Source organism: Branchiostoma floridae, chromosome 1, assembly GCF_000003815.2.
Source record: "Branchiostoma floridae strain S238N-H82 chromosome 1, Bfl_VNyyK, whole genome shotgun sequence".
In the NCBI taxonomy this organism is placed as follows: Eukaryota; Metazoa; Chordata; class Leptocardii; order Amphioxiformes; family Branchiostomatidae; genus Branchiostoma; species Branchiostoma floridae.
The window spans coordinates 1,826,327-1,850,454 of record NC_049979.1 but is presented as its reverse complement, the minus strand read 5'-3'; the positions used below and the strand labels follow the sequence as shown (position 1 = coordinate 1,850,454).

The 24,128-nt window shown below is 41.8% G+C and overlaps 1 protein-coding gene across 6 annotated transcripts in view; it reads left to right on the top strand.

Moving 5' to 3' along the window:
* The first annotated feature begins 1,138 nt into the window (after positions 1–1,138).
* LOC118420922 (tetratricopeptide repeat protein 13-like) overlaps positions 1,139–24,128 on the top strand; it is a 54,098-nt gene continuing 31,108 nt past the window's right edge. For 2 of the 6 annotated variants that reach the window (XM_035828001.1, XM_035828021.1), the window contains exons 1-12: positions 1,139–1,497; positions 3,762–3,874; positions 4,611–4,689; positions 6,643–6,713; positions 7,462–7,527; positions 9,029–9,121; positions 10,254–10,370; positions 12,040–12,150; positions 13,741–13,823; positions 16,801–16,942; positions 19,026–19,130; positions 22,861–22,930. In XM_035828001.1, coding sequence (XP_035683894.1) covers positions 1,230–1,497; positions 3,762–3,874; positions 4,611–4,689; positions 6,643–6,713; positions 7,462–7,527; positions 9,029–9,121; positions 10,254–10,370; positions 12,040–12,150; positions 13,741–13,823; positions 16,801–16,942; positions 19,026–19,130; positions 22,861–22,930 — 1,318 coding nt within the window. In that variant the 5' untranslated portion in view covers positions 1,139–1,229. The remainder of the gene's footprint in view (positions 1,498–3,761; positions 3,875–4,610; positions 4,690–6,642; positions 6,714–7,461; positions 7,528–9,028; positions 9,122–10,253; positions 10,371–12,039; positions 12,151–13,740; positions 13,824–16,800; positions 16,943–19,025; positions 19,131–22,860; positions 22,931–24,128) is intronic. The other 4 variants (XM_035828013.1, XM_035828036.1, XM_035828029.1 and 1 more) reach the window with 4 other exon arrangements.

Below are 24,128 nucleotides of genomic sequence, written 5' to 3'. Positions count from 1 at the left end.
ACGACTATATCCTAGCTTAAACCCATACAATCCTACATTTTCACCATTACCGAGAAGAAGCCGAACACTTACCCTATACTATACTCGTACCAATATCATGTGTACGTCTTTGTCGGTGAGTTGTATTTAGCTGTAGCGTGCATAGTTGGACAAAAATGGTCTTTATTTATCCATTCATTCATTCATTCAATCATTCATTATTAAGACTCGATGTGTCGGAACAGAAAGATGAATGACTTCAGGTTTATTTTCCTGTAACAGGTCAGGACTAGAATCACCGGGAGTCAAACTGGAGCACGGGACCTAGTCTCTAACCAGACTCCCCGACCCGCCAGGTCAAATAGCAATATAGGGGACTTTGGCCAAGTTAGGAATAAAAGTCTAGTAGGAGTTAATTGTCCTAGGCCGGTGAACTGACTTCAAGGACGGCACCGGGAACTGGCAGACGTGATAGCTGGATAGACTGCAAAACAAAAGACTAACTGAGATTCCATGACATAACAATTTATTTGTCCCTATTTGGCCAAATTCTTCTCTTTTATCATCCAGCTGACACGTCTGCTTGGTAGTTGACTGCAGTTCTTGAAGCCAGGAATGGCATGCAGACGACGATAATAACCTAATATCCCCAAACCTATGATACTAGTAGCTAGAGAGTTTCTTTGTCCTATTAGCCAATTATCGGGATATAACAGTCTGTAATAATACTTTAATGACACTTCGGCTAGACGACGATTGGATCGCTGTAAGTCTGATGAATAACCTTTAAGTTAGAGGCAAAGCTACTCTCCAAGCAGAGGTTAGGCTCCGGCTGTTTTTTAAAAACGTTTTTTTAGTCGTTTTTATCGGGCTTTTTATTTTGTATTGTATCTTTTATTGTCTAAACCTAACAATAGGATACCATTTAGGGAATGAAATTGACTTCATATTATAACACTCTTCTGTCACGCCCCGTGTCCCAGGTAGTTAAGTCTGGTCAAATTTAAATCTGAAATTGTGACAGAAATTTTACCTGAAACGGCTTCAAGGCTTCGGGCAGTCTGATCGATCCCCCCAAATTTTCTTGAAAGAGGAAATCTTAGCGTTTTACTGCGCCGCCAATTATTTTCGATATGTTTTGAAAAACGGGGCAGCCCACTGACCAAACGGGACGTTACCATCCTCCCTCCCAACATCTGCTTGAAGAAGATGGTGCTTCCCGGCATGCCTTGCAAACTCGTACTGTCAAGATGGCGGCCGCCGGTCGACATTTCCACATCATCGCCGCGATTTTCCTGTCCGCAGCCTCCTACTCGGCTCCTCTGGAGGGGGTACCCAACAAGATAGATCCCAGGGCGTGCGACAAGTCCGATGAGTCCCAGAAGAACGCCATGGCTCTCCCCGTGACGCTATACGAGCCCATAGGGGCGGTGTTTGGGGGGTGCCGGGTGTGGGCAGGGCACATCCCGCCCAACTCCTATCTCGGACTGGGGCTCGGGGAGGTCGCCAGGGAGTGCGGTAAGCATTGGGGTCCAAGTCAACACATTATCTTGTCAACAGCTTAATTGTGTAGTGCCAGATCTGCCACGACAACAGCGTATCCGTTACTGGTTGTTAGTGTAACAGTGTCGTCCATTTCTTCATGTTGTGACCCCGTCAGCTGACTGACTCGTTGTCTTTGTCCAGTTACTACACGGCTGAGTGACCGATGTCCACAGTTACGGACAGAATAAACATCGCTAGAAAGATAACTCAGTATCGTCAGATTAACACTGAAAGATAGCTTCTGTTTTTGTTATGAAGAAAAAAAAAACAACAACAAACGATCAGCTGATGTTTTGAGGTCAAATGTTGCAGGAATCAATATTTTTGTTTTGATATTTAGCCCTGGGGCTACACGTCATTGTTTGTTGTACCAACTTGTCTGAAATGAATGGGGCTGTTCTGTTTACAAACAACACAGGGAGAGAAATGACTTACATCTAGCTAGATATGCAACATTTTATTCTGATCCACTGACAGATACACCGCAATGTAAATACAAACAAATTGAATGGTGAAAAGTTTGCTGTTACGTAAACAGCTGTGTTCAGATATGTCCATACAGGTGGCTCTGACTTACTCTCCAAGCAGAGGTTGATGGGGAAGATTTTGATCTTCTTATCGTATGTCCCGTTTTCTGTCCGATGGCACACCCCACCAATGTTTGATGCCACAGATAGAAAACAGGGAGCATGATTCCCCACCAACATCTGCTTGGAAAGAGTATCTATCAGTTATTCTCTTCTTAAGTCAAACAACATCATCAGGGTATGAGCCTTTTTAGAAACCCCAAGTTTGGCTAACATAACACACAGCATGACGTTATTTAATACCATCGATGATGACAACATGTATGCGACACATGAGTACTGTGTCATGTTGTCATGGTAACGATTTTATTTGCCTCCTTTATTCACAAGAGATCTCCATTTTCTCCAATCTTTGGTAGCTCCTATGTCCATCTTCTCTTCAATGTATGTGTCATTGCTGTTCTTAAAGCTGTCACATCTGAAGATTTGTTCAAACTTGGTCAACCAGCCTTTGTGATACAAGAGACTTTGACAACAAGCCTTGTGTGAAGAGTAAAGGAGATAACAGCAAGTTTTGCATTGTTACTTGGTCTCAGTCGTACTGTCAACAGTCTGAAAGGCGGGGTTGTTGAAAGATGACATATCACTAGTGCGATCAGTTTCAGGAAATCCTGTTGTCCAAATTGCAGGGTGTAAGTCGTCTGTTTTGCCGACACGACGTTGTCACAACAGAGCTCGAGTAACCAGAGGTCTTCCTGTGGAGTTCTGGGATGTTGGGATGGTTTTAAGGAACTGTACAGGTGTTTCAGCAGTGCTTACACCTGTACGCTTTGTTCACACCTGCCCACAGGTGTTCATAACACTGTCCTGATCTACAATGAAGGCCTTGGAAAAAAATGTTGTGTTTCCTGTTTCCCTACCTACCCTAAAAAAACCTGCCGACCCTAGACTTTTTTTGGGGGTGGGCAGTGGAGTCACATAGCTTCCAGTTAGAATTTTTATTTGGCCTGCTTCCTATTGAAGTAAAACACTGCTTGTCCCATCTAATGAAGGATAAATGTATCTAACATGCACAAAATTAAAGTTTGACATTGAAAGACAAGTGTCATCATACATTTCAGTTTACTTTGTTCAACTGTATTGTAAATATGTATCACTAGAATTTTGGCCAGCCTAAAAAAAGATACAAGAAAAAAAAAAGATAATCCCTACCTACCGACCCTAATTTTTTCAGGACTGAAACAGGAAACACAACATTTTTTTTCCTAGGCCTTAAGAACCTCACAATTTGAACCTTAGTAAAGTATGTAAGTTGATGAAGGTTAGACATCCAGGTAATTATTTATGTATTTATCATAAGATAGACATTTCATCTTTCTCCTTGTTGTTACATATATATATACAGCATGATTAAACATGCTACTTATGTACATGGCTTGTGATGACAAGATCTCAATAAGTTGTGGTTGCCTTCCTTTGGTAGAATGTTGCTCTATAAGAGGAACAGGTATATTTGTAGCATCCATTAGCTTGTCAGTGACAGGGATCTGTTGATCAGCAAATTTTAACCACAAAATAGTATAAATTGATATGCAAAGGAAAGGAAGACAAATACTTGAAAGGCCTATAGGAAACAAAAATAAACTTCAATAATGTTCCGACTGTACTATAATATAGATGCTGAGATTCTCCATCCTATTTCCTGTCCAGAACAAGGCAGCTTGTCCACCATATCCGGCCTGTGCTCCCTCCTGGGGAAGAATGGCGCGACCCAGGACACCTGCCAGCGCGACCAGGAGTCCCCGGCAGCCAGCATGCTCAGGGTGAGTCTGTACATTCTCCTGGGGTTTCTGGTTTAAATGGCAGGGCCTAGGGAAAAATGTTGTGTTTCCTGTTTCCCTACCTACCCTAGAAAAACCTGCCGACCCTAGACTTTTTTCCAGTGGGCAGTGGGGTCACATAGCTTTCAGTTAGAAGTTTTATTCAGCCTGCTTCATATTAAAGTAAGAGTACTGATTGTCCTATCTAATGAAGGATAGATGTATCTTTTATTCACAACATTCAAGTTGGACAATGAAAGATGATTAGCGTCCTCATGCATTTCATTTTACTTTGTTCAACTGTATTGTAATATGTCTCACTGGAGTTTTGGCCAGCCCTAAAAGAATTACAAGAAAATTCTTATAAAAAGTATATCCCTACCTACCGACCCTATTTTTTTCAGGACTGAAACAGGAAACACAACATTTTTATCTTAAGCCCAACCTAAGCAATATTAGCCCAAGTCAGGGTTGTAGAACTTCAGTTATCAAAGTCAACTCTTTGGGCACTTTTCTACGTAATGAGATGAAGCAACTCTATTCCAATCCGTTACACCACTAATTCACACTATAACGTTAGTACAATATCTATCTGTTTGGAGCGGCCCAAAGCTATGAAGGCTGAATTTCAGACTAGCTAATTTTTGACTGGATGCACCAGTGCACCTAGATATTTGTGTATGTGGTTAAAATATTTGTTAAAACTTTTGTGTTACAATTTGTGCCTCTGTGTGTACAGGAGTATGCTGCCGTGCTGTTGGACAAGGGACTGGTGCCCCTGGTCAGCTCTGGGGACTCACAGCTGGATGCAGAAATAGGTACAGCTTTTTTGTTTCACATAACTGAGGGTAAACCACCTTCACAAGTTTCGTACAGTTAACAAGCTGTGTGAGACTAGATTGTAAGGTTTGATCCTCTTAAACCCGGATGGATTCCTAGTCTTTTCGATAAGTGCAGGGGACACTTTCCATAAGTGCAGGGGACACAAAATGCTCAGGGTGTGGCTCTCCTCAAACACAGCTAATAATAATATGATAACGATGTAAAGAAAAAAATAAAACTTTTAAAAGAGGAAATAGATGTGAAGTGCCTTTCCCAATGGTGGAACATTGGGGCCTGCCACTCAAGAGATTCCAACCCAGAACCTCTAGATTCTAGAACAACAACACTGAACACAAGACCTTGATTGCCACATACTATATGTATCACATTATTAGTTGCACTTAAGCACAGGTAGGTACTATTGAAAGCATCTTGTGTATCAAGAGCTTAAAGCAAACTTTGTAACATTTGAATGGCTATTATAAAAAAAAAACATCTTTCTGAAGAGGTAGTTTAAGTCATTTATGAACAGTTTTATCAGTTTGGTAAATAACCTTACTATACGTTTTACTGAGTTTTTGCTGAACAGTTAAAAGCTCTATATCTGCCACTGATTCACAAAGAGTGGCAAGTGGTAGACAAGTCCCTGGTGCTCTGTAAAAGGTAGCTGAGGTCAGTAACTGAAATGTTGGCAGATACACAACTTTGGTGTGTATTACTATTAGGGCTGGGTACCGGTACACCGTTTTTTCATATTGGACTGGTCCAGAAAAAACGGACCTGTAAAAATTCGGTGGAACGGATGGTGGACCGGATCTTAGACCCATTAGAAAATGAATTGAAGAAAATAACAAGAGCGAAGTAGAGTACAGTATATTGTAATCTCTACCAAGTTTTACAGTCAATCGTATAGTGGCAGTTAACCTTGTAGGATTTTAAAACGCCAGTTTGACTCAAATACTCCACCAAACAGATTTCTTTGTAGCAGAATGGACCATTGTTCTTTGTATTTTGCATTCATAAGTTTTCACATACTGAATGAGGTCCAGGTTCAGGTCCGGACCTGGACCTGATCCTTTGGACCTGAACCGGACCTGGACCTGAATGTTCTATACCGGTACCCACCCCTAGTGTGTATCAATAGAAGTCAACATGGAGCTATGATTGTAAATCACTTGGACAGTCCCAAGAGGTGGAAGTGGCGCATGAAGAGCTTTTGAGTGGTCCTGACGAGTTGTTGAGTTAGGAGATGATCCAGTTAGAAGTGGTGCTTGGTAGCTACTACACCTACTACACCATGATCATACTGCAGATTTAGTTAATGCGATGGCAAATGGGATATTGTTACTACACATTACTCAGTGTAAACAGACCAATTCCAAAGCCCCACCCATCTCCATTATGACTGAAGTCATGATCATCATATAGATGAAGTAACATGATACTGATAGGGAATGAGGCATTGTTCTATTGTTACAAACAGATCAATCCCAGAGCCACACCCACAGCGGGCAAACTGGGATCAAATTTCTCAATGCCTGTTACAGAGAACTGTGTAGATCAGAGCTCTCGCGTATATTGTACACAAATGTTTTAATGCCAATCTCTCTCTATGAACTGGTGCCAGACATTTTGGCAAGGAAGGTACTAGTACCTGTGAGAGCTTCCCTCCCAAATAATGGACTGGATCTAGAATAGCATGGATAGAAGGCTAGGTTGGGTTTATGAATACAGCTAAGGAAGGACCTAGGAAAGATGGATGATTGATATGTAAAAATTGACAACACAGTTTTAATCTGGCTTGTGACTTGAGTTGGTTGCCTGTGCCAGATACATGTAGTGATCCAGCCAGGTTTGACTTTGATTCATTTGAATAGATTAATAATAATTTATTTTTGATAAATGACTGGATGCTGCTAAGCCTCTGAAATGATTTTTCTTGTTTCCAGCTTTTGGTATCGTGCTTGCGAACACTGGGTCCCCGGATGAGTCCATACAGCATTTCTCAGCCTTTCTAAAGGTAAGTGCAGGACATGTCTCAATTGTGCATGGCTTTTATCAGTCTCTTGTAATTGTATAGTTGCTTAAACTTAGATTTTATTACATGTTAGTTAGTTAGTTAGTTAGTCCCATGTAACATTATTACATGTAACATGCCTAAAGTGTCCAGAAGATGCTACTAATGTGTTTTAGAGTTCAATACATGTGTAAATCAAAGATTATCTGCAATGTACTCACAATGTCCTTGTACATGCCTACTTAGTCAGCAACTTTCTTAAATGATCTTGTAGTCTTCAGTTGAAAGTTCACCTGTGATGTTAAAAGAAAGTCATTCTGGGTCAGTGTTGAACTAGAATTTCCAACACATTAGAAATTGGACATAACGAAAGTTCTGGAAGGGATTCTAAGCTGCAGATGGATCCACTATGATCTCTTATTCTTTAGGTAGCATTACTAAAGCTTGAGCCTTCTCTTGAAGTCTCTACTTGAACTGGGATTCTTATAATTATTTTGTCATCCCTCAGAAGTTCTTCCTAGCACAAATTCTTTAGGAAGTGAGGAAGAAATTGATTATACAATCATTAGCCTGGATACCAGACCCCATCCCGATCTCAAAAATATCTATCGTGTAGGGATAGATAAATGATAGATATTTTTAAGATTGGGCTGGGTCTGGTATCGAGGCTATACAATCATGTTGTGTTTAGTTTCTTATTTTGCATGAAAGAACTTGTGGACATTCTCACTTCCTTCTTCGACTCTTGTAGGATCACCCTGATGTTATAGCAGCGTATCATGGACGAGGGTCGGCGTACGCTCGGAAAGGTTTGCAGGTACGTAAGGGTTTATCTTTTCTTCCATATTATCATAATTCTTATGTAACAGGGCTCGAAATACTACCTGCATATGCACGTTAGTGCAGGGGATTTTTTTGCTGTGCAGGTATTTCTGATGTCTACCTGCACCTAACCTGCACCAGGTTATGCACCATGTATTATTGTAAAGTAGATTTTCTTTGCTGTACTGATTGTCATTCTGCAAAAAAGAGATGCAGCAATAAATAATAAAGATGTCAAATGAACAGCTTCCAGTGTGATTTTTCATAATAAAATCCATAAATACCGGTATACCTATTTTGTTACAGTAAAGAAGGTAGTAAATATGTGTATCAAGTGTGGGTTGTTTTATCTACTTTTTGATTATTTTTGAATGGTGCAGGTAAAATTTCTCTGGTGCAGGTAATTTCAAAAGCTACCTGCACCAGTGCAGGTAGACAGAAAAAAGTATTTCGAGCCCTGTGTAATAAAGATAGTGTTATAAAATGAATCAAAGATGTGGTATAGAAATAACACAGTTCACTGGATAAGCATAAGCAACTGGATAGTGAGTGAGTGAGTGTGAACTCACTAATGTCAGAAATATTACATACAGCAATATATTGTACTGTACTAAAACTGTAACAATATGAAAAGAGCTTACATGTACATGTAGGTATAGCCAAATCTAAATACATATTCAATGGAGCTGTCCTGCAGTGTTTACAGACAACTAGCCTGTATACATATATAATGAATGAATATCATATGGAATTTGTTAACTGTGAATTCATTTATTTTTCACAGGGACGTAATTTCGAGGTACGAGCAAAATGAATTTTTTGCAGTTGAAACAAGTCTGTAGTGCGCAGTACAGTTATAATTGATGCGTATTTGTGGTGTTACGGTGGAGAGGCCATTAACAAAAACCGCAAAAATAAAACGGCAGCAAACATTTCAGGATTTACAGTATTATCGCAGTGTTAGGACAGGGTCTTGCATATCTGCATTAAATGCTTTTTAAAGCCTATGTCATCCCAGTATTGAGGGCCTGCATACCCCTTTTCCTTAAGGTGTAGGCAGCCATTTTTTTTCCCCTTATTTGTAGGGAAAGCTGTCTTAAACTCCTATCCACATTATACATACCGAGGTGGCCAGATTTAGAGCAATTTCATTTCATTTTAATTTATTTTTTTAGGGAAAACACTCTCAGGCTGCTGCCTGCTTTTCCGGTGCCCCTGGACACATACATAAACATACAATGAAAGACACTGAAATTAACATAGGAAACTAACATTGTCTTCCATGTTGTTATTGTTCCTTGATTTTATCATGGTACATTGGGGGCTCTTCTGAATTCCCCATGCAGACCCTCAATACGTATTGGGCAACTTGCTTTCAGAATTTTTTTCTAGATGCTGTTTGAAGTATCTCTGGTATCATCTACCTTTACACATAGTTTCCTGTAGTAATCTATTTGGCTACGTTTCCTGATCCTTCCCTGTTGCCCTCCCCCCAGTATAAGATCAATGCAGAACTGGCGCTGGCAGACTTCACCAAAGCCATCGAGCTGGACAGAAAACTGGCCGAGAGCTACGAGAGAAGAGCGGAGGTGAGGAGGCAATCTTTTGTCGTCTTTTTTTGGGGGGGGGGGTCGTTTTACGAAACTGGTAAACAGATCAAAGGTATAACACGCCAGTTGTGTATATAAAGTACGAGCTACGTAAGACTGAACTGTGTGAGGACCAGCCCACCACGTATGGGGGTCCCGGCCCATCTGGTTTACTTAAGCTAGGAATTACGATAAAGGCGACCGGCCCTCGTGGTCGAGTCAGTTCTAGAGTGTGATCCAATGTGTCCGGACCTCCTGTCTGTGTTACCCTAGCTCGGCCACTCGCCATCCTCCTAACGCCCGGTTCCCAACGGCATTAGCCTATGGGGCCCTGCTATCTCATGCCCTATCAGTGGTTATTATGATTTTCGCCACAAACCAGCTGTCAACCAATCAGAGAATAGGCTTTTCTTGGGCTTTTTGTTGTCTCAAGCTGTCTCGCAAAGGCCGCTGGGAAGCTATCAGCCAATCATGTTACGTATTACATGTCTCCATCCTTCTACGCCCGATCCCCAACAGCTGACTGCCCATATAAGGGCAAGCTCATTAATATTTATAAGTAGGGCGGTCCCTAACTGGTCTGAGTGCACAAGATACCAGAGGTAAACACAAGGCGTTTTGACACGACTGTGGTCCCTCTGCATAGGAGAATGCCACTCGCTAGATTTGGTGGCAGCGGTGGGATGCGAACCCACGCCATTGAAATGACTGGTACCTGTGGTTAAACCCCTACCTATCCATAAGGGTGTTGGGTTCTTTATAATCTCCATTGCTTATCTTCTCAAAATAAATTCTCAATTGCAGGACTTTGACCAGGCTTTATCTTACTTGGAGCTGTCCCAGGGTTGTATCCAGCCAGAAATCATTTTCCGTCCCCTCGATTTTGAATGGCTTTGGTGCAGCGTTGCTAGGGGGGTCTGGGGGCATATTCCAAGGAAAATTTTGAAATCTAGACCCTCTGAAACACTATTTCCTGCATTTTGAGGGTTTAATTTTGCTCACAGAGGACGGAATGGGCAAATTTTTTTTCCGTCCCCAGCTGCAAAATTCTGTCAACGGACGGAAGGACTGGTGCTGGCTACAACCCTGAGCTGTCCTATTGACAAATTTGTTGTTGTTGTTGTACTTGTAGATCTTGTCCCCCATTGGAAGAGGCAGAGACGCCATCGTGGATCTGGATATCGCCATCAACTTAGAACCAACGGCCAGACGCTTCTTCAGGAGGGGCACCCTCAACTTCCTACGGGAGGTCAGTTTGTTTATTTGTTTGTTTAGGCCACACCAATTTTATTTGTTGTTTCTCGGATTTCCCGGCCCTTCGAAACAAAAACTTTCAAAATTTATGGCCACACCTCGTGTTGACAAAATTTCTCTGACTCTCCTTTCTCAAATTAACTGTGGTCCTCAAATTCCAGTAGCTGTACGCGCCTATTTTGGACAGTACGTTTATCATTTTTCTTCAAACTGCAGACTTTGCTACCAGGGACACCCTAAATGTTGAAAGTTTAGATTTTCCTGTCCGATCTCTCCTACACCCGACTTTTTTTAAATTTTTTTTTCGACCGACTGACCCAATTTTTTTCTGAAAAAATCCGAGAAACACCAAATAAAATTGTTGAGGCTTTATTGAAATTTCCATATCTCCATATATGGAGGGTAGGACAAAACAGGTGACGGGTCACCTCTGCAATCTCCCCGAAAGAAACAAAATACACATTCAAGTAAATAATAAGATACAAAATGGTATATACAATAATAATTGGTAACAAAATATAACTTATATACATAATGCACAATAGATAAGACTTGAATACAAAGTACAAAATGAAATTGGGGTTCGATTAATGTGTCATTGTGGGAAGCATGTAGAACAGGAGCAAGACGAAGTCCAGGTGCATGGGGGGGCGTCTGTGTCATAGAGCCGTGTGAATCAGTTGTGTAGGTGTTTTAACAACTGTCGTTTGAAGGTGAGGACTGAGAGGCACAGCAGCCCATGGCTCTCAGATTCCCAAATACCCCATAGTTGCATTTAACCCTAACTGTCCATCACAATTAGGCCTAAGAAAAAAAAAACGTTTTGTTTCCTGTTTCAATTTTAGATTTCCATGTTTCAACAGAGGTGGGAGGGGCTCAGAGATAGGCCTTTTAGCCTGGTGTCCACCCTATTTTCTCCTCTGCTTGTTCCCCTATAGACCAAAGACTGGCGCTCGTCCCCATTCAAATGTTTAATGCTTACGGCATTGATAGCTTCAGGTGTCAAATACTAGTATTTCCCAGAAGCAGTGTTAATGAGATGAAACTACAGGCAACTAGTAAAGGTGTTCACCTGTTTTTGCCTCCCCACCATTGTGTACATGGTAAAGTTCAAATGAATAAACTTCCAAATGCCTGTTTGAACTTGCTACCAAGAACCATGTGACCTGGAGCCAACCAGAGTTCTTTCTTATCTCTTATCTCTAACTATTCAAATGCCAAATGTCTTTTTACTTTCCAATCGCAATTTTGCCATCACGCATCATCTAGACCTACCATGATGCCTCCGGTGTTGATTTTCACTTCAATGTTATGAGATGTCCTACCTACAGTAAAGAGAGAGAAACATTGTTTAAGAATATTAGAACCAACACACACATCTCTCTTGCTGGTACAGAAAGCGATATTTTCCATGTATTGCTCTCATGTTCATCTCATATATCCGTCTACGTAGGCCAGTTTCTTTATAATGTATTCCAAATGCGAGACCAGATTAATCATACATAACTGTACTGTTATTGATAAAGTTTTGTTGTTGCTTTGTATGTAGCCTCTTAGTACTATTGTCTGTATAGCTATTAGTTGTTATTAATTGCCATACATTGTACCCTGTACGATTATTGAGCAATAAAATTCATTCATTCATTCTTCTCGACCCTTTACAGCACTACACGTCAGCCCAGGCAGACTTTAAGAAATCTCTGGAGAAGGACAGCAACCAGCCAAACGTTTTACACTTCCTTGGCCTGGCTGTCTTCCACCGAGGGGCTTTAAGGGTGAGGACAATGTCTTCCGAAATCACTTCAGATAAGATAAGATTCATAAACTATAAATTTGGACACTACAGAGCTTGAAATACCACCTGCATATGCAGGTCAGTGCAGGTAAAATTGGAGCTGTGCAGGTATTTCTGGTGTCTACCTGTACCTAACCTGTACTGGTCCATGTACTGGGTTTTATACATAAATGTCCTATGATGTAGGTGTGTATGGATTAGCTGCATTGATAAAGTATGAAACAAGAAATAGCAATGCATGGTTCCTGAACAATTTTAGTATGATTCATAATTATTAAGTTCAGAGTGATGGAGGTACAAAAAAAACAATGTAAAACTTGTCTGGTGCAGGTAATTTTCAATGTTACCTGCACCAGTGCAGGTATGCAGAAAAAAGTATTTCAAGCCCTGCCCTAGGAATTCTAATTTTTTTTCTCTCTCAGGTGTTTTAACCCTATCTAGACCAGGGGGGGGGCTAAAAGTGCCCGCGTCGACTTTGACGTCGTATAACTAGTGAACGACGTGTGCTAGGACTACGAAACTTGGTGACTTTTCCTAAAATATTGTTGGCAACAATTCTGCGAAAAAAGTTTTAGTTTGTGATTTTTCGTGTTGCCATGGCAACGGGTTTCTGACAGGCATATTTTCCCAAATTTACTAATTTCAGTTTGAATTATGGGATATCATGGTTTAATTGCAAGATCAAACTTGTTTATTAATATCATTAACATCCTGTGTAATTTTAAGTAATATTTTCATTTAAATATTCATAATTTATGCTAATTTGATGACGTCATGGGTCAAAATCCAAGATGGCGGACATTGCCATTTTAAACAATAAATACATGTAATTTTTACTCAAATACCGTCAAAATCTTTTATTTTCTTACAAAACACAATCATTTGATCATTTTCAGTCCATCTGTATTGGGTTTTGGGGTTATATGTGGAAAAAGTCGTATTTTAGAAAATTCACGGTTGTCGATCCAAGATGGCGGACAAATGACGTCATTTTCTGACGTCACATAGACGTCAGTGTCGACGCCATTGGAAACATAAGACTTGGCAGACTTAGACACCAATAAGATAAGCTTTATTGTCATCATTTTGCTCAATACATTTAAGTATAGCGGAAATTTAATATTTTGACGATTTTAGCCCAAAATATGACATTATGACGTCATAATTACGTCATATTACGTCATAACGATACCAAAATTACAGAAAATATAAAACTCTACTAGAACATCATCCCCTTCAAATTTGATGATCGTAACTCAAGCCGTTTTGAAAATACGACGGGGGGGTCAAAAGAGCCCCCCCTTGGTCCCAGGGATCCCAAAAAAGCCTGGTCTAGATAGGGTTAAGCTAAATATCTACATGATTGAACAGAAGTATTTTAACATATTTGACTTTGAGTAAGTTTGACTTTAGTAGGATCCATATTTAGCTTAACAATGTTGTTAGCTATTTACTACATGTAGTTTGGAATAAAGTATGCTATTTTAAACTATTTTGTGAAGCTTAATTGTTTATCCAGTGTCAAGTTCAGATTGAGATTAGATCACGAATATTCTGTCTCTACAACCAGGAAGCTGCCAAGATCTTTGAGAACGTCATCAAGGCCAACCCTGAGTACGTGGAGGCAATAAGGAATCTTGGGCAGGTGTACAGGTAAGAAACATGAGAAATCTTGGGCAGGTGTACAGGTAAGAAACATGAGAAATCTTGGGCAGGTGTACAGGTAAGAAACATGAGAAATCTTGGGCAGGTGTACAGGTAAGGAACATGAGAAATCTTGGGCAGGTGTACAGGTAAGGAACATGAGAAATCTTGGGCAGGTGTACAGGTAAGGAACATGTACCTAATGGACAGGTGATAAATCTTGGGCAGGTGTACAGGTAAGAAACATGTACCTAGTAGGCAGGTGTACAGGTAAAGAACATGTACCTAATGGGCAGGTGTACAGGTAAGAAACATAAGAAATCTTGGTCAGGTGTACAGGTAAGAAACATGTACCTAGTAGGCAGGTGTACAGGTAAAGAACATGTACCTAATGGGCAGGTGTACAGGTAAGAAACATAAGAAATCTTGGTCAGGTGTACAGGTAAGAAACATGTACCTAGTAGGCAGGTGTACAGGTAAAGAACATGTACCTAATGGGCAGGTGTACAGGTACAGGTAAGAAACATAAGAAATCTTGGTCAGGTGTACAGGTAAGGAACATGTACCTAGTGGGCAGGTGTACAGGTAAGAAACATAAGAAATCTTGGTCAGGTGTACAGGTAAGGAACATGTACCTAGTGGGCAGGTGTACAGGTAAGAAACATAAGAAATCTTGGGCAGGTGTACAGGTAAGGAACATGTACCTAGTGGGCAGGTGTACAGGTAAGAAACATAAGAAATCTTGGGCAGGTGTACAGGTAAAGAACATGTACCTAATGGGCAGGTGTACAGGTACATGTAAGAAACATAAGAAATCTTGGTCAGGTGTACAGGTAAGAAACATGTACCTAGTAGGCAGGTGTACAGGTAAAGAACATGTACCTAATGGGCAGGTGTACAGGTAAGAAACATAAGAAATCTTGGTCAGGTGTACAGGTAAGGAACATGTACCTAGTGGGCAGGTGTACAGGTAAGAGACATAAGAAATCTTGGGCAGGTGTACAGGTAAGGAACATGTACATAGTGGGCAGGTGTACAGGTAAGAAACATAAGAAATCTTGGGCAGGTGTACAGGTAAGGAACATGTACCTAGTGGACAGGTGATAAATCTTGGGCAGGTGTACAGGTAAGAAACATGTACCTAGTAGGCAGGTGTACAGGTAAAGAACATGTACCTAATGGGCAGGTGTACAGGTAAGAAACATAAGAAATCTTGGTCAGGTGTACAAGTAAGGAACATGTACCTAGTGGGCAGGTGTACAGGTAAGAAACATAAGAAATCTTGGTCAGGTGTACAGGTAAGGAACATGTACCTAGTGGGCAGGTGTACAGGTAAGAAACATAAGAAATCTTGGGCAGGTGTACAGGTAAGGAACATGTACCTAGTGGGCAGGTGTACAGGTAAGAAGCATGAGAAATCTTGGGCAGGTGTACAGGTAAGAAGCATGAGAAATCTTGGGCAGGTGTACAGGTAAGGAACATGAACCATCTTGGGCAGGTGTACAGGTAAGAAGCATGAGAAATCTTGGGCAGGTGTACAGGTAAGGAACATGAGAAATCTTGGGCAGGTGTACAGGTAAGAAACATGAGAAATCTTGGGCAGGTGTACAGGTAAGAAACAGTACCTAGTGGACAGGTGTACAGGTAAGAAACATGTACCTAGTGGGCAGGTGAGAAATCTTGGGCAGGTGTACAGGTAAGAAACATGAGAAATCTTGGGCAGGTGTACAGGTAAGAAACATGAGAAATCTTGGGCAGGTGTACAGGTAAGAAACATGAGAAATCTTGGGCAGGTGTACAGGTAAGAAACATGAGAAATCTTGGGCAGGTGTACAGGTAAGAAACAGTACCTAGTGGACAGGTGTACAGGTAAGAAACATGTACCTAGTGGACAGGTGAGAAATCTTGGGCAGGTGTACAGGTAAGGAACATGAGAAATCTTGGGCAGGTGTACAGGTAAGAAACATGTACCTAGTGGGCAGGTGTACAGGTAAGAAACATAAGAAATCTTGGTCAGGTGTACAGGTAAGGAACATGTACCTAGTGGACAGGTGAGAAATCTTGGGCAGGTGTACAGGTAAGGAACATGAGAAATCTTGGACAGGTGTACAGGTAAGAAACATAAGAAATCTTGGTCAGGTGTACAGGTAAGAAACATGTACCTAGTGGACAGGTGAGAAATCTTGGGCAGGTGTACAGGTAAGGAACATGAGAAATCTTGGACAGGTGTACAGGTAAGAAACATGTACCTAGTGGGCAGGTGAGAAATCTTGGGCAGGTGTACAGGTAAGAAACATGAGAAATCTTGGGCAGGTGTACAGGTAAGAAACATGTACCTAGTGGGCAGGTGAGAAATCTTGGGATAGCAGCACATATTTGGGCCTTTCTAATTGTTGGTTCATACATAGAAACATATTACCGTAACAATGATCTGGAAATGGCAACAAGAGATAAAAGCTAAGAATTATTTGTGTCAACCGTCATAAGTTTTATGGTTAGCATTATGTGTCATACAAATGCTTTGTAAGATACTGTACAGCTCATAGGGGCTTGTATTCATCATCCCAGTTCACATTGACAGAAAATTCCAACAGACAGTATCTTTTTTTCCAGTATTGTGTACTACAGGTACAAATATCCGTAATTGCACTCAGATTTAGAGTCATATCTCAAATCACAAATGTCAAGACATGGTCTTAACGCTAGTTCACCTTTATCCGCAGGGTGTCCTGTATTCGTTGTATTTAAAAATAGGATATTTAGGGATAAGCCAACAGACGATTTCCAATTTTTCTTAAATACTGCAGTTTAAAACCACCGTCTGTCGACTTGTTATCCCTGAATGCCCCACTTTTAAATACTATGGATAATTGTTACTCCATGGATAAAGGTACAGTTTTTCCATCACACATGGCAAAATGCAATGAACTTCAGTTTCAAAACCTTTTGTGCTAACTGAGTCTCCTTTGTGTTTGTTGCACCCCAGAGAGCTGGGTGACTATGAGAAGGCCATGGAGCAGTTCAACACGGCGCTGATTTTAGACGACAAACACGTCCAGGGCTACCAGTTCCGTGGATCGCTCTACTACCACAGCGGCCGCCCGTTCGACGCGTTACGCAACTTTAAAGTAAGTGGGGTATCAAATTTCCTGAGCAGCCTCATAACCCCTGCTTCGCCTATTGAGTCAGTTGAGCTTGCTGAAGCTCGATGTTTCTGACTTTGGGAGAAGAGATGCTGCCACAGTTAGCGTAGTTCGGTGCCAAGAAGTGGTCTGTGGCCTTGCATTGAGCAAACTCGAGAAGAAGTTGAACTTGTACATACTAGAATGTATTAGCATATGTAGAGGTGATAAGATGCCTTTTTTCTTATATCAAAATTGTACCTTATCACTAGCGCTACGACCTGTACTTAGCTCGTTTGAGCACAAATGTACAATAAAGGTCATTCATTCATTCATTCATTAAAAAATTGAGGAACCCTAACGCAAGGTTGAACTGTAATTTCCAACACAAAAAATTCCACTTACCCAAACTTTCAACTTTACAACACCAGTCTTTGTCGTGGGCAATTCACTACCATTTGATGTCACATTTTTTCAGATAGAACACGGCAGTGGATCGTAAGCTGTACATTTTTGTGTTGGAAATTACAATACCACTTTGCTTCAATCAGAATGATGATTTCCACTAACACAAATGTCTTTCAAACTACCCCAGTGGTCAGCCGTTTGAAGCGTGATGCAACGTCCGCTTTGCTTCAATCAGAATGGTTTCCACTAACTTTCAAACTGTACTACCCCAGTGGTTTGTCGTTCGAAGCGTTACTCAACTTCAAAGTAAGATGGGGACCCCTCGAGTCAACCGTGCCCTACATGAAACACCCGGGCTTGTTGTGACAAGTCTGTCTCACGAAACTGGGATTGTAAGAATAAAAGCAAGGCTTGTTATTAGATATACACGCGAGCAGACTGGAATCATGCAGCAGCTGTCACTATTATGTATTTTGTACCATGTATGTGTAAAATATGTGTAAAGACTTGTTATGACTTTAAATGATGTAATTTGTACCTCTGTTATATACTTTGTCTGACCCTTGCCTCCCTCATGACCTCAATGAAAAGCGGCTTGCAGTGTAGGTCGATATGAGCTTACATTAATAAACAAATCATAAGGTTCAAAGAAAATCAAACACACTTTGTCAATGTGACACCTCAGACTTGGTTGGAGGCAGAAATTAGCTGCAATGATTAATTTTATAAGAAACAAGGAGAAACTTTTAACAAGTTACTTTAAACTCATTGTGCGCATTGTAGAAAACTACAGGTGGTGTTGATGTTGACTTTTTCGTGACCCTGTGGCAGTGAACGCCTCTCTGCTGTAACCCAAGTCTGTTTGATAACAGTTAGTGATGCAGACCACTGGTGTAGGCCCAATCTATACACAGTTTTTACCGATATCTGTGGATGTGTCGGGAGGGATCTGGAACGTTGGCCGCGGGACACCCGTGGCGCTTGCAGTCATAAACAGCTATATAGCCTTATGAGCCCGCGTTATATGCTAATGAGCCCTCCCGAAGTCGGGACACATCTACACGCGCGCGGAAGCTATCGGGGACCCCTGCTAAGCTATCGGGCGAATGGTCCGGACCTTGCGGGAGAAATTCTGGCAATATCTTTATGGCGATATTGCAGTTCCATCTAGACGCTAGAAAAAAGCTGTCAGCGAGAGGTTGTAGGCTCGCCGATATCGGGAAAAACTGTGTCTAGATCGTGCCTTAGTGGTGCAGACCACTGGTTTAGACTTGTGTGTTGCAATGCAAACCTCCTGGATTGTAAGCTCTACACTGTGAGCACAAAAGTCACTCTTGCTACAATTTTCTATCAATACCTTGATTTACAAAAACAGTATATTTACTATTATTGGAAAAAGAAGTATTGTACGATATGTTAATGTAATATCTGTTTGTTTTTAGCATGTAGTTGCTAATTTGCAGCTCGCACCTTAGGAGTTACAGTATAGTTGCGAACGTTTCTTTCTACTGGATAAAAATGAAGAGTGCACAGATGTTATCTACATGTTTTTGTTGTATATTCAAGTCAGTCTGACCAAGGAGCTTTTGGTCTGACCTACAGTAGGCTTGAATAAAAAATAAATTATTGAATTGTCCTCAAACTATTGCTGATATGTGCTTCCACTTCTGTTGGTTTGCAGAAATGTCTGGCCTTGGAGCCGCACAACGAGCCGTGTCAGTACATGACTGGCCTGTCCAACTCTGCCATTGGTCGCTTCTATCATGGCATCAAGGCACAGACTAAGGTAAGACTACCATGTCTCTCGCTATTTGTACCATGTATGTAAAATTGTGTATATAGACTTATAACTTATGAGACTCATTAGAACTTTTAATGATCTAGTGCTACGTTTTTTTCTTAAATCCACAAGCCAAGAAATTTACTTGCTGTGGCCTTTACAGGGTTGGACAAGTTTTCTGAAATTCACTTGTCCTACCGGGCAGGTACATAAAAAATCTACTTGCCCAAGCCATTTTTTTACTTGCCCGAAATTTAAAGGACATTTTTCCACGGATTTTCACTTCCAGCAAGGGAATTCCTTTATTATTGCCTCTTTTTTTCTGTGTGACCAATGCTTGATTCCATAACTGTGAAAGGTAACAAGTATATCAAAATCTCACTCATAGAAAAATCTTACTTGCCCCTTCGGACAAGTGGTGCAGGACATGCACTTGCCCAATCAGCACTTTCAGTTGCCCTTGACAATCGGGCTAATGGACTTGTCCAACCCTGCTTTATAAGTCAGGGCTCGAAATACCACCTGCATATGCAGGTTAGTGCAGGTAAAATTGGAGCTGTGCTGGTATTTCTGGTGTCTGCCTGCACCTAACCTGCACTTGTCCATGTACTGGGTTTCATACATAAATGTCCTTTGGTGTAGGTACATGTATGTTATTAGCTGCATTGACTGTTACCACCCATTACATATAAAAGAAAAAATAGCAATAGTTCTTTAAAATTTTTGTATTATCCATACTTCCTAAATTCAGAGTGGTGCAGGTACAATTTGTCTGGTGCAGGTAATTTTCAATGTTACATGCGCCAGTGCAGGTATGCTGAAAAAAGTATTTCGAGCCCTGTAAGTTGTACATGTAGTTGCCCAGACAGGTTCAGGTGTTTGGCAGTGGTGTGTGTCTCCTTGTCAACACCGGTACTTACCACAGCTCCCCCTCACCGCCCCCTAACACAACACTGCTGCCCATTGTTCTATACTTAATTACATCAGACCAACCACAGAAACACAACAGCTGACTACAGAGGAGCTTGTATGTATGTCTGACTTTGTGTCCCACCCGGAAGTTTTGGGGTGCCTCCTTCAAAGGATTTGTTGACACTAAAAGTGCTCAGCAAAAGAGGTTGACCTCTCGGGTCAGTTTTCACATGAGGTTCTCTCTTTTTACTAGTACTGGGTACTCCTTGTAGTCTGAGTACTCCTTTTAGCAACGACTCTGCTTTTTCTGTTGTAAATTGTGTGAATGAAAATCAATTAAACATCAAATAGACAAGCTAAGTAATAAGCCACAAACAGGAAAGGTACGATATGCCTTATGACATGTACTGTACATGGCTTCAAATATATGTATGTGCTGTTTGTTTTATTTAGATGTCCATTAGTGATATATTGTATCACTATTCTTCCTGAAGTCCGTAGCAATTCATATAATATGATAAAAATGAAACATGAACATCAAAACCTACACAATTTGTTGGTCAAAACTTGCGTCACTTTATCATGTACAAATGTACATTGTATATGTCTGCTTTCAAAAATCTGCATTACAGCTATCACCAGTGTACTTGTCATTTTAGATTTGGAAAGACTCCAAATATTTGGAATCTTACATACTGCAGAAAACAGAAATGGTGTACATTTCAAACTCTTTTATTCTTCAATTAAAATAACTCTATGACCTCATCCTTAATGAACTGCATTTGTACGGGTAACTTTAAAGGAAGCATGCTCTTTCAAATGGCAATATGAAACATACATCTAGTAACAAGTCACGATGTAAGAATTCCCCCACTGTGTGCCCTTGACATTGAGAATATGACTGCCCGAAGTTGACATGACCGGCATCATGTCCACCATGATGAATGGGATGCAGCTGAGCTGAGTAGCCTCTGCACCAGACTCTGTGGATTATTCTCCATGAATTTCTGATAGCTATTTTGTTTGATTGAATCTATCGCACCTTGTATATGAGCTGTGCTGCTGTATAAACATCCTAAGGAGCCTGTGGTAGAGGCTATGACATGACCTGAGCTGCTGTAGGACCGTCTTTAGGGGCCTGCATTGGAGGCTATAACATAAGCTGAGCTGCTGCAGAACCATCCTAAGGAGCCTGCTGTAGAGGCTATAACATAAGCTGAGCTGCTTTGAGACTTTGAGACTAGACTTTGATGCTGTTGGGCTATCCTTAGGAGCCTGCAGTGGAGGCTATTGCATATTAAAGCTGATCATGAGCTGCTGTTGAGCTATCCTTAGGAGCCTGCAGTGGAGGCTATTGCATATTAAAGCTGATCATGAGCTGCTGTTGAGCTATCCTTAGGAGCCTGCAGTGGAGGCTATATTACACATAAGCTGAGCTGCTATTGGGCTATCCTTAGGAGCCTGCTGTGGAGGCTATGTAATGTGCTGTTGTAGGACGATCCTTAGGAGCCTGCATTAGAGGCTATGACATAAGCTGCACTACTGAATGGCCAGCCTGCTGTGGAGGCTATTAGCTGAGCTGCTGGTGGGCTATCCTTAGGAGCCTGCAGTGGAGGCTATGAGCTGAGCTGCTATTGGGCTATCCTTAGGAGCCTGCTGTGGAGGCTATGTAATGTGCTGTTGTAGGACCATCCTTAGGAGCCTGCATTAGAGGCTATGACATAAGCTGCACTACTGAATGGCCAGCCTGCTGTGGAGGCTATTAGCTGAGCTGCTGGTGGGCTATCCTTAGGAGCCTGCAGTGGAGGCTATGAGCTGAGCTGCTAAGATATCATCCTTAGCACACATACCCGCTGCCATCACCATGGTTACCCAGCATGCCAGCAGGCACCCTGACATGGTGGGAGGTTTCGCCCGCCTCCCTGCAATATTGCTGGCATGGAAATCCTGGGATAGTTTGGCAGCACTGAGGACGTGTTGGGCTTCAACTATGCCAAACAAACGCGCATGGTGTCAAAACTGCTCAAAAAGACCATTTGCCACCGATATTTGGAGAAAGACAAATTTTTAATTCATTATAACTCAATGTTTGGGCCTCGTGTTGGCTTTCCTTGGAACTGCCGTAGAACTCCAAAATCAGTATCCACTAGAAATGTAACATTTTCAAGCAAATGTAAAGTGGACCTTCACATGTTATAGTCTAACAATGACTAAATGTTTATTTTTATATAACACATTCATATACATGATAACCAGCTCCTCCTGTTCTGTACTAAGCCTCTTGCCACATAATGTAATTAAACACCACAGGGTGTTTGCTACTTTACCAGTAACCATGGCGACAGCCGTCTGGCCCAGGTCGTTGACCTCGTTTGTTTGGAGAAGAATAAGAAATGTTGCAAAAACGAAATGTTTCCCTTCCGTGCAGGTAAACATAATAATTGTAGTCCATCCTTATATATTTTATTATATATTTTTACAAACTAACAAACATGCCAGGTTGCAAGGTTTGCGTCTGCTTGGAGGTCCTGTGATGCCCATGAGAGTTAATCGTGAATGTGACGTATGCGGAGCCCACAGTTATGGCCGACGCCAACATACTGGGCGCATACCTCAGCCAAGTGCACATTCATCACTGTCAGGTATCGCTCACAGGATCCGACGAGCGCACGCATACCGCTCGGCGCGAGGAATCGCCGGCGGGTGGGATGGCATGGGTTGCCATGGCGATGATCGTTGCCAGGCGACCAGAATGCCCACCTGTCCCCGGGCGTGTCTCGGTGCGTGTTCCATTCCTGACGGTTGGTTTTGTGTTTCCCCACAGGTTATGCTGAACGAGCCGATTCCAGGGCAGAAGGTGTCACAGGAGTACCAGAAAGTTTACTACTTAAGAGGTGAGAGACATACAAACACATTTACGTGCACACACACGCGCACGCATGCACACACACACACACAGGAGTACCAGAAAGTTTACTACTTAAGAGGTGAGCCATGTTACAGGCACATACATACACGCACACACACACACATACACACACATGTGCACGCACGCACATACACACAGTCACACACACACACACGCAAACACACACATACGCACACACACCCAAACACACACACACACACTCACATACACACATGCACACACACTCACATACACACACACTCACATACACACATACCAGAGTACCAGAAAGTTTACTATCTGAGAGGTGAGCCATACCGGCACGTGTACACACAAACATACACACACTCACCCACCCAAACACACACACACACACACACACACACACACTCACACACATGCACACACACACCCAAACACACACACACACACTCTGTCTGTATCTGTATCTATATAGCCGGTATAACCGCCGTTCGGCGTAACACACCAGCTTAATTTTCTCTCACATACACACATGCACACACACACAGCAGTACCAGAAAGTTTGCTATCTCAGAGGTGAGCCATACCGGCACGTATACACACGCAAACACATACACACACACACACGCACACACATACACATGCGCACGCACGCACACACACAGACACACACACACACACACACACTCACATACACACATACCAGAGTACCAGAAAGTTTACTATCTGAGAGGTGAGCCATACTGGCACATACACACACACACACATACACACACATACACATGCGCACGTACGCACACACCCTCACATACACACACACACACACACACTCACACACACACAGCAGTACCAGAAAGTTTACTACTTAAGAGGTGAGCCATGATACAGGCACATACATACACGCAAACACACACACACACACTCACATACACAAAGTCACACACCTTCACACACACACACACAGTCACATACACACATACCAGAGTACCAGAAAGTTTACTATCTGAGAGGTGAGCCATACTGGCACATACACGCATGCAAACACACACACACACACACACACACACACACACATTGCCACACATACCAGAGTACCAGAAAGTTTACTATCTGAGAGGTGAGCCATACCGGCACATACATGCATGCAAACACACACACACACACTCACATACACACATACCAGAGTACCAGAAAGTTTACTA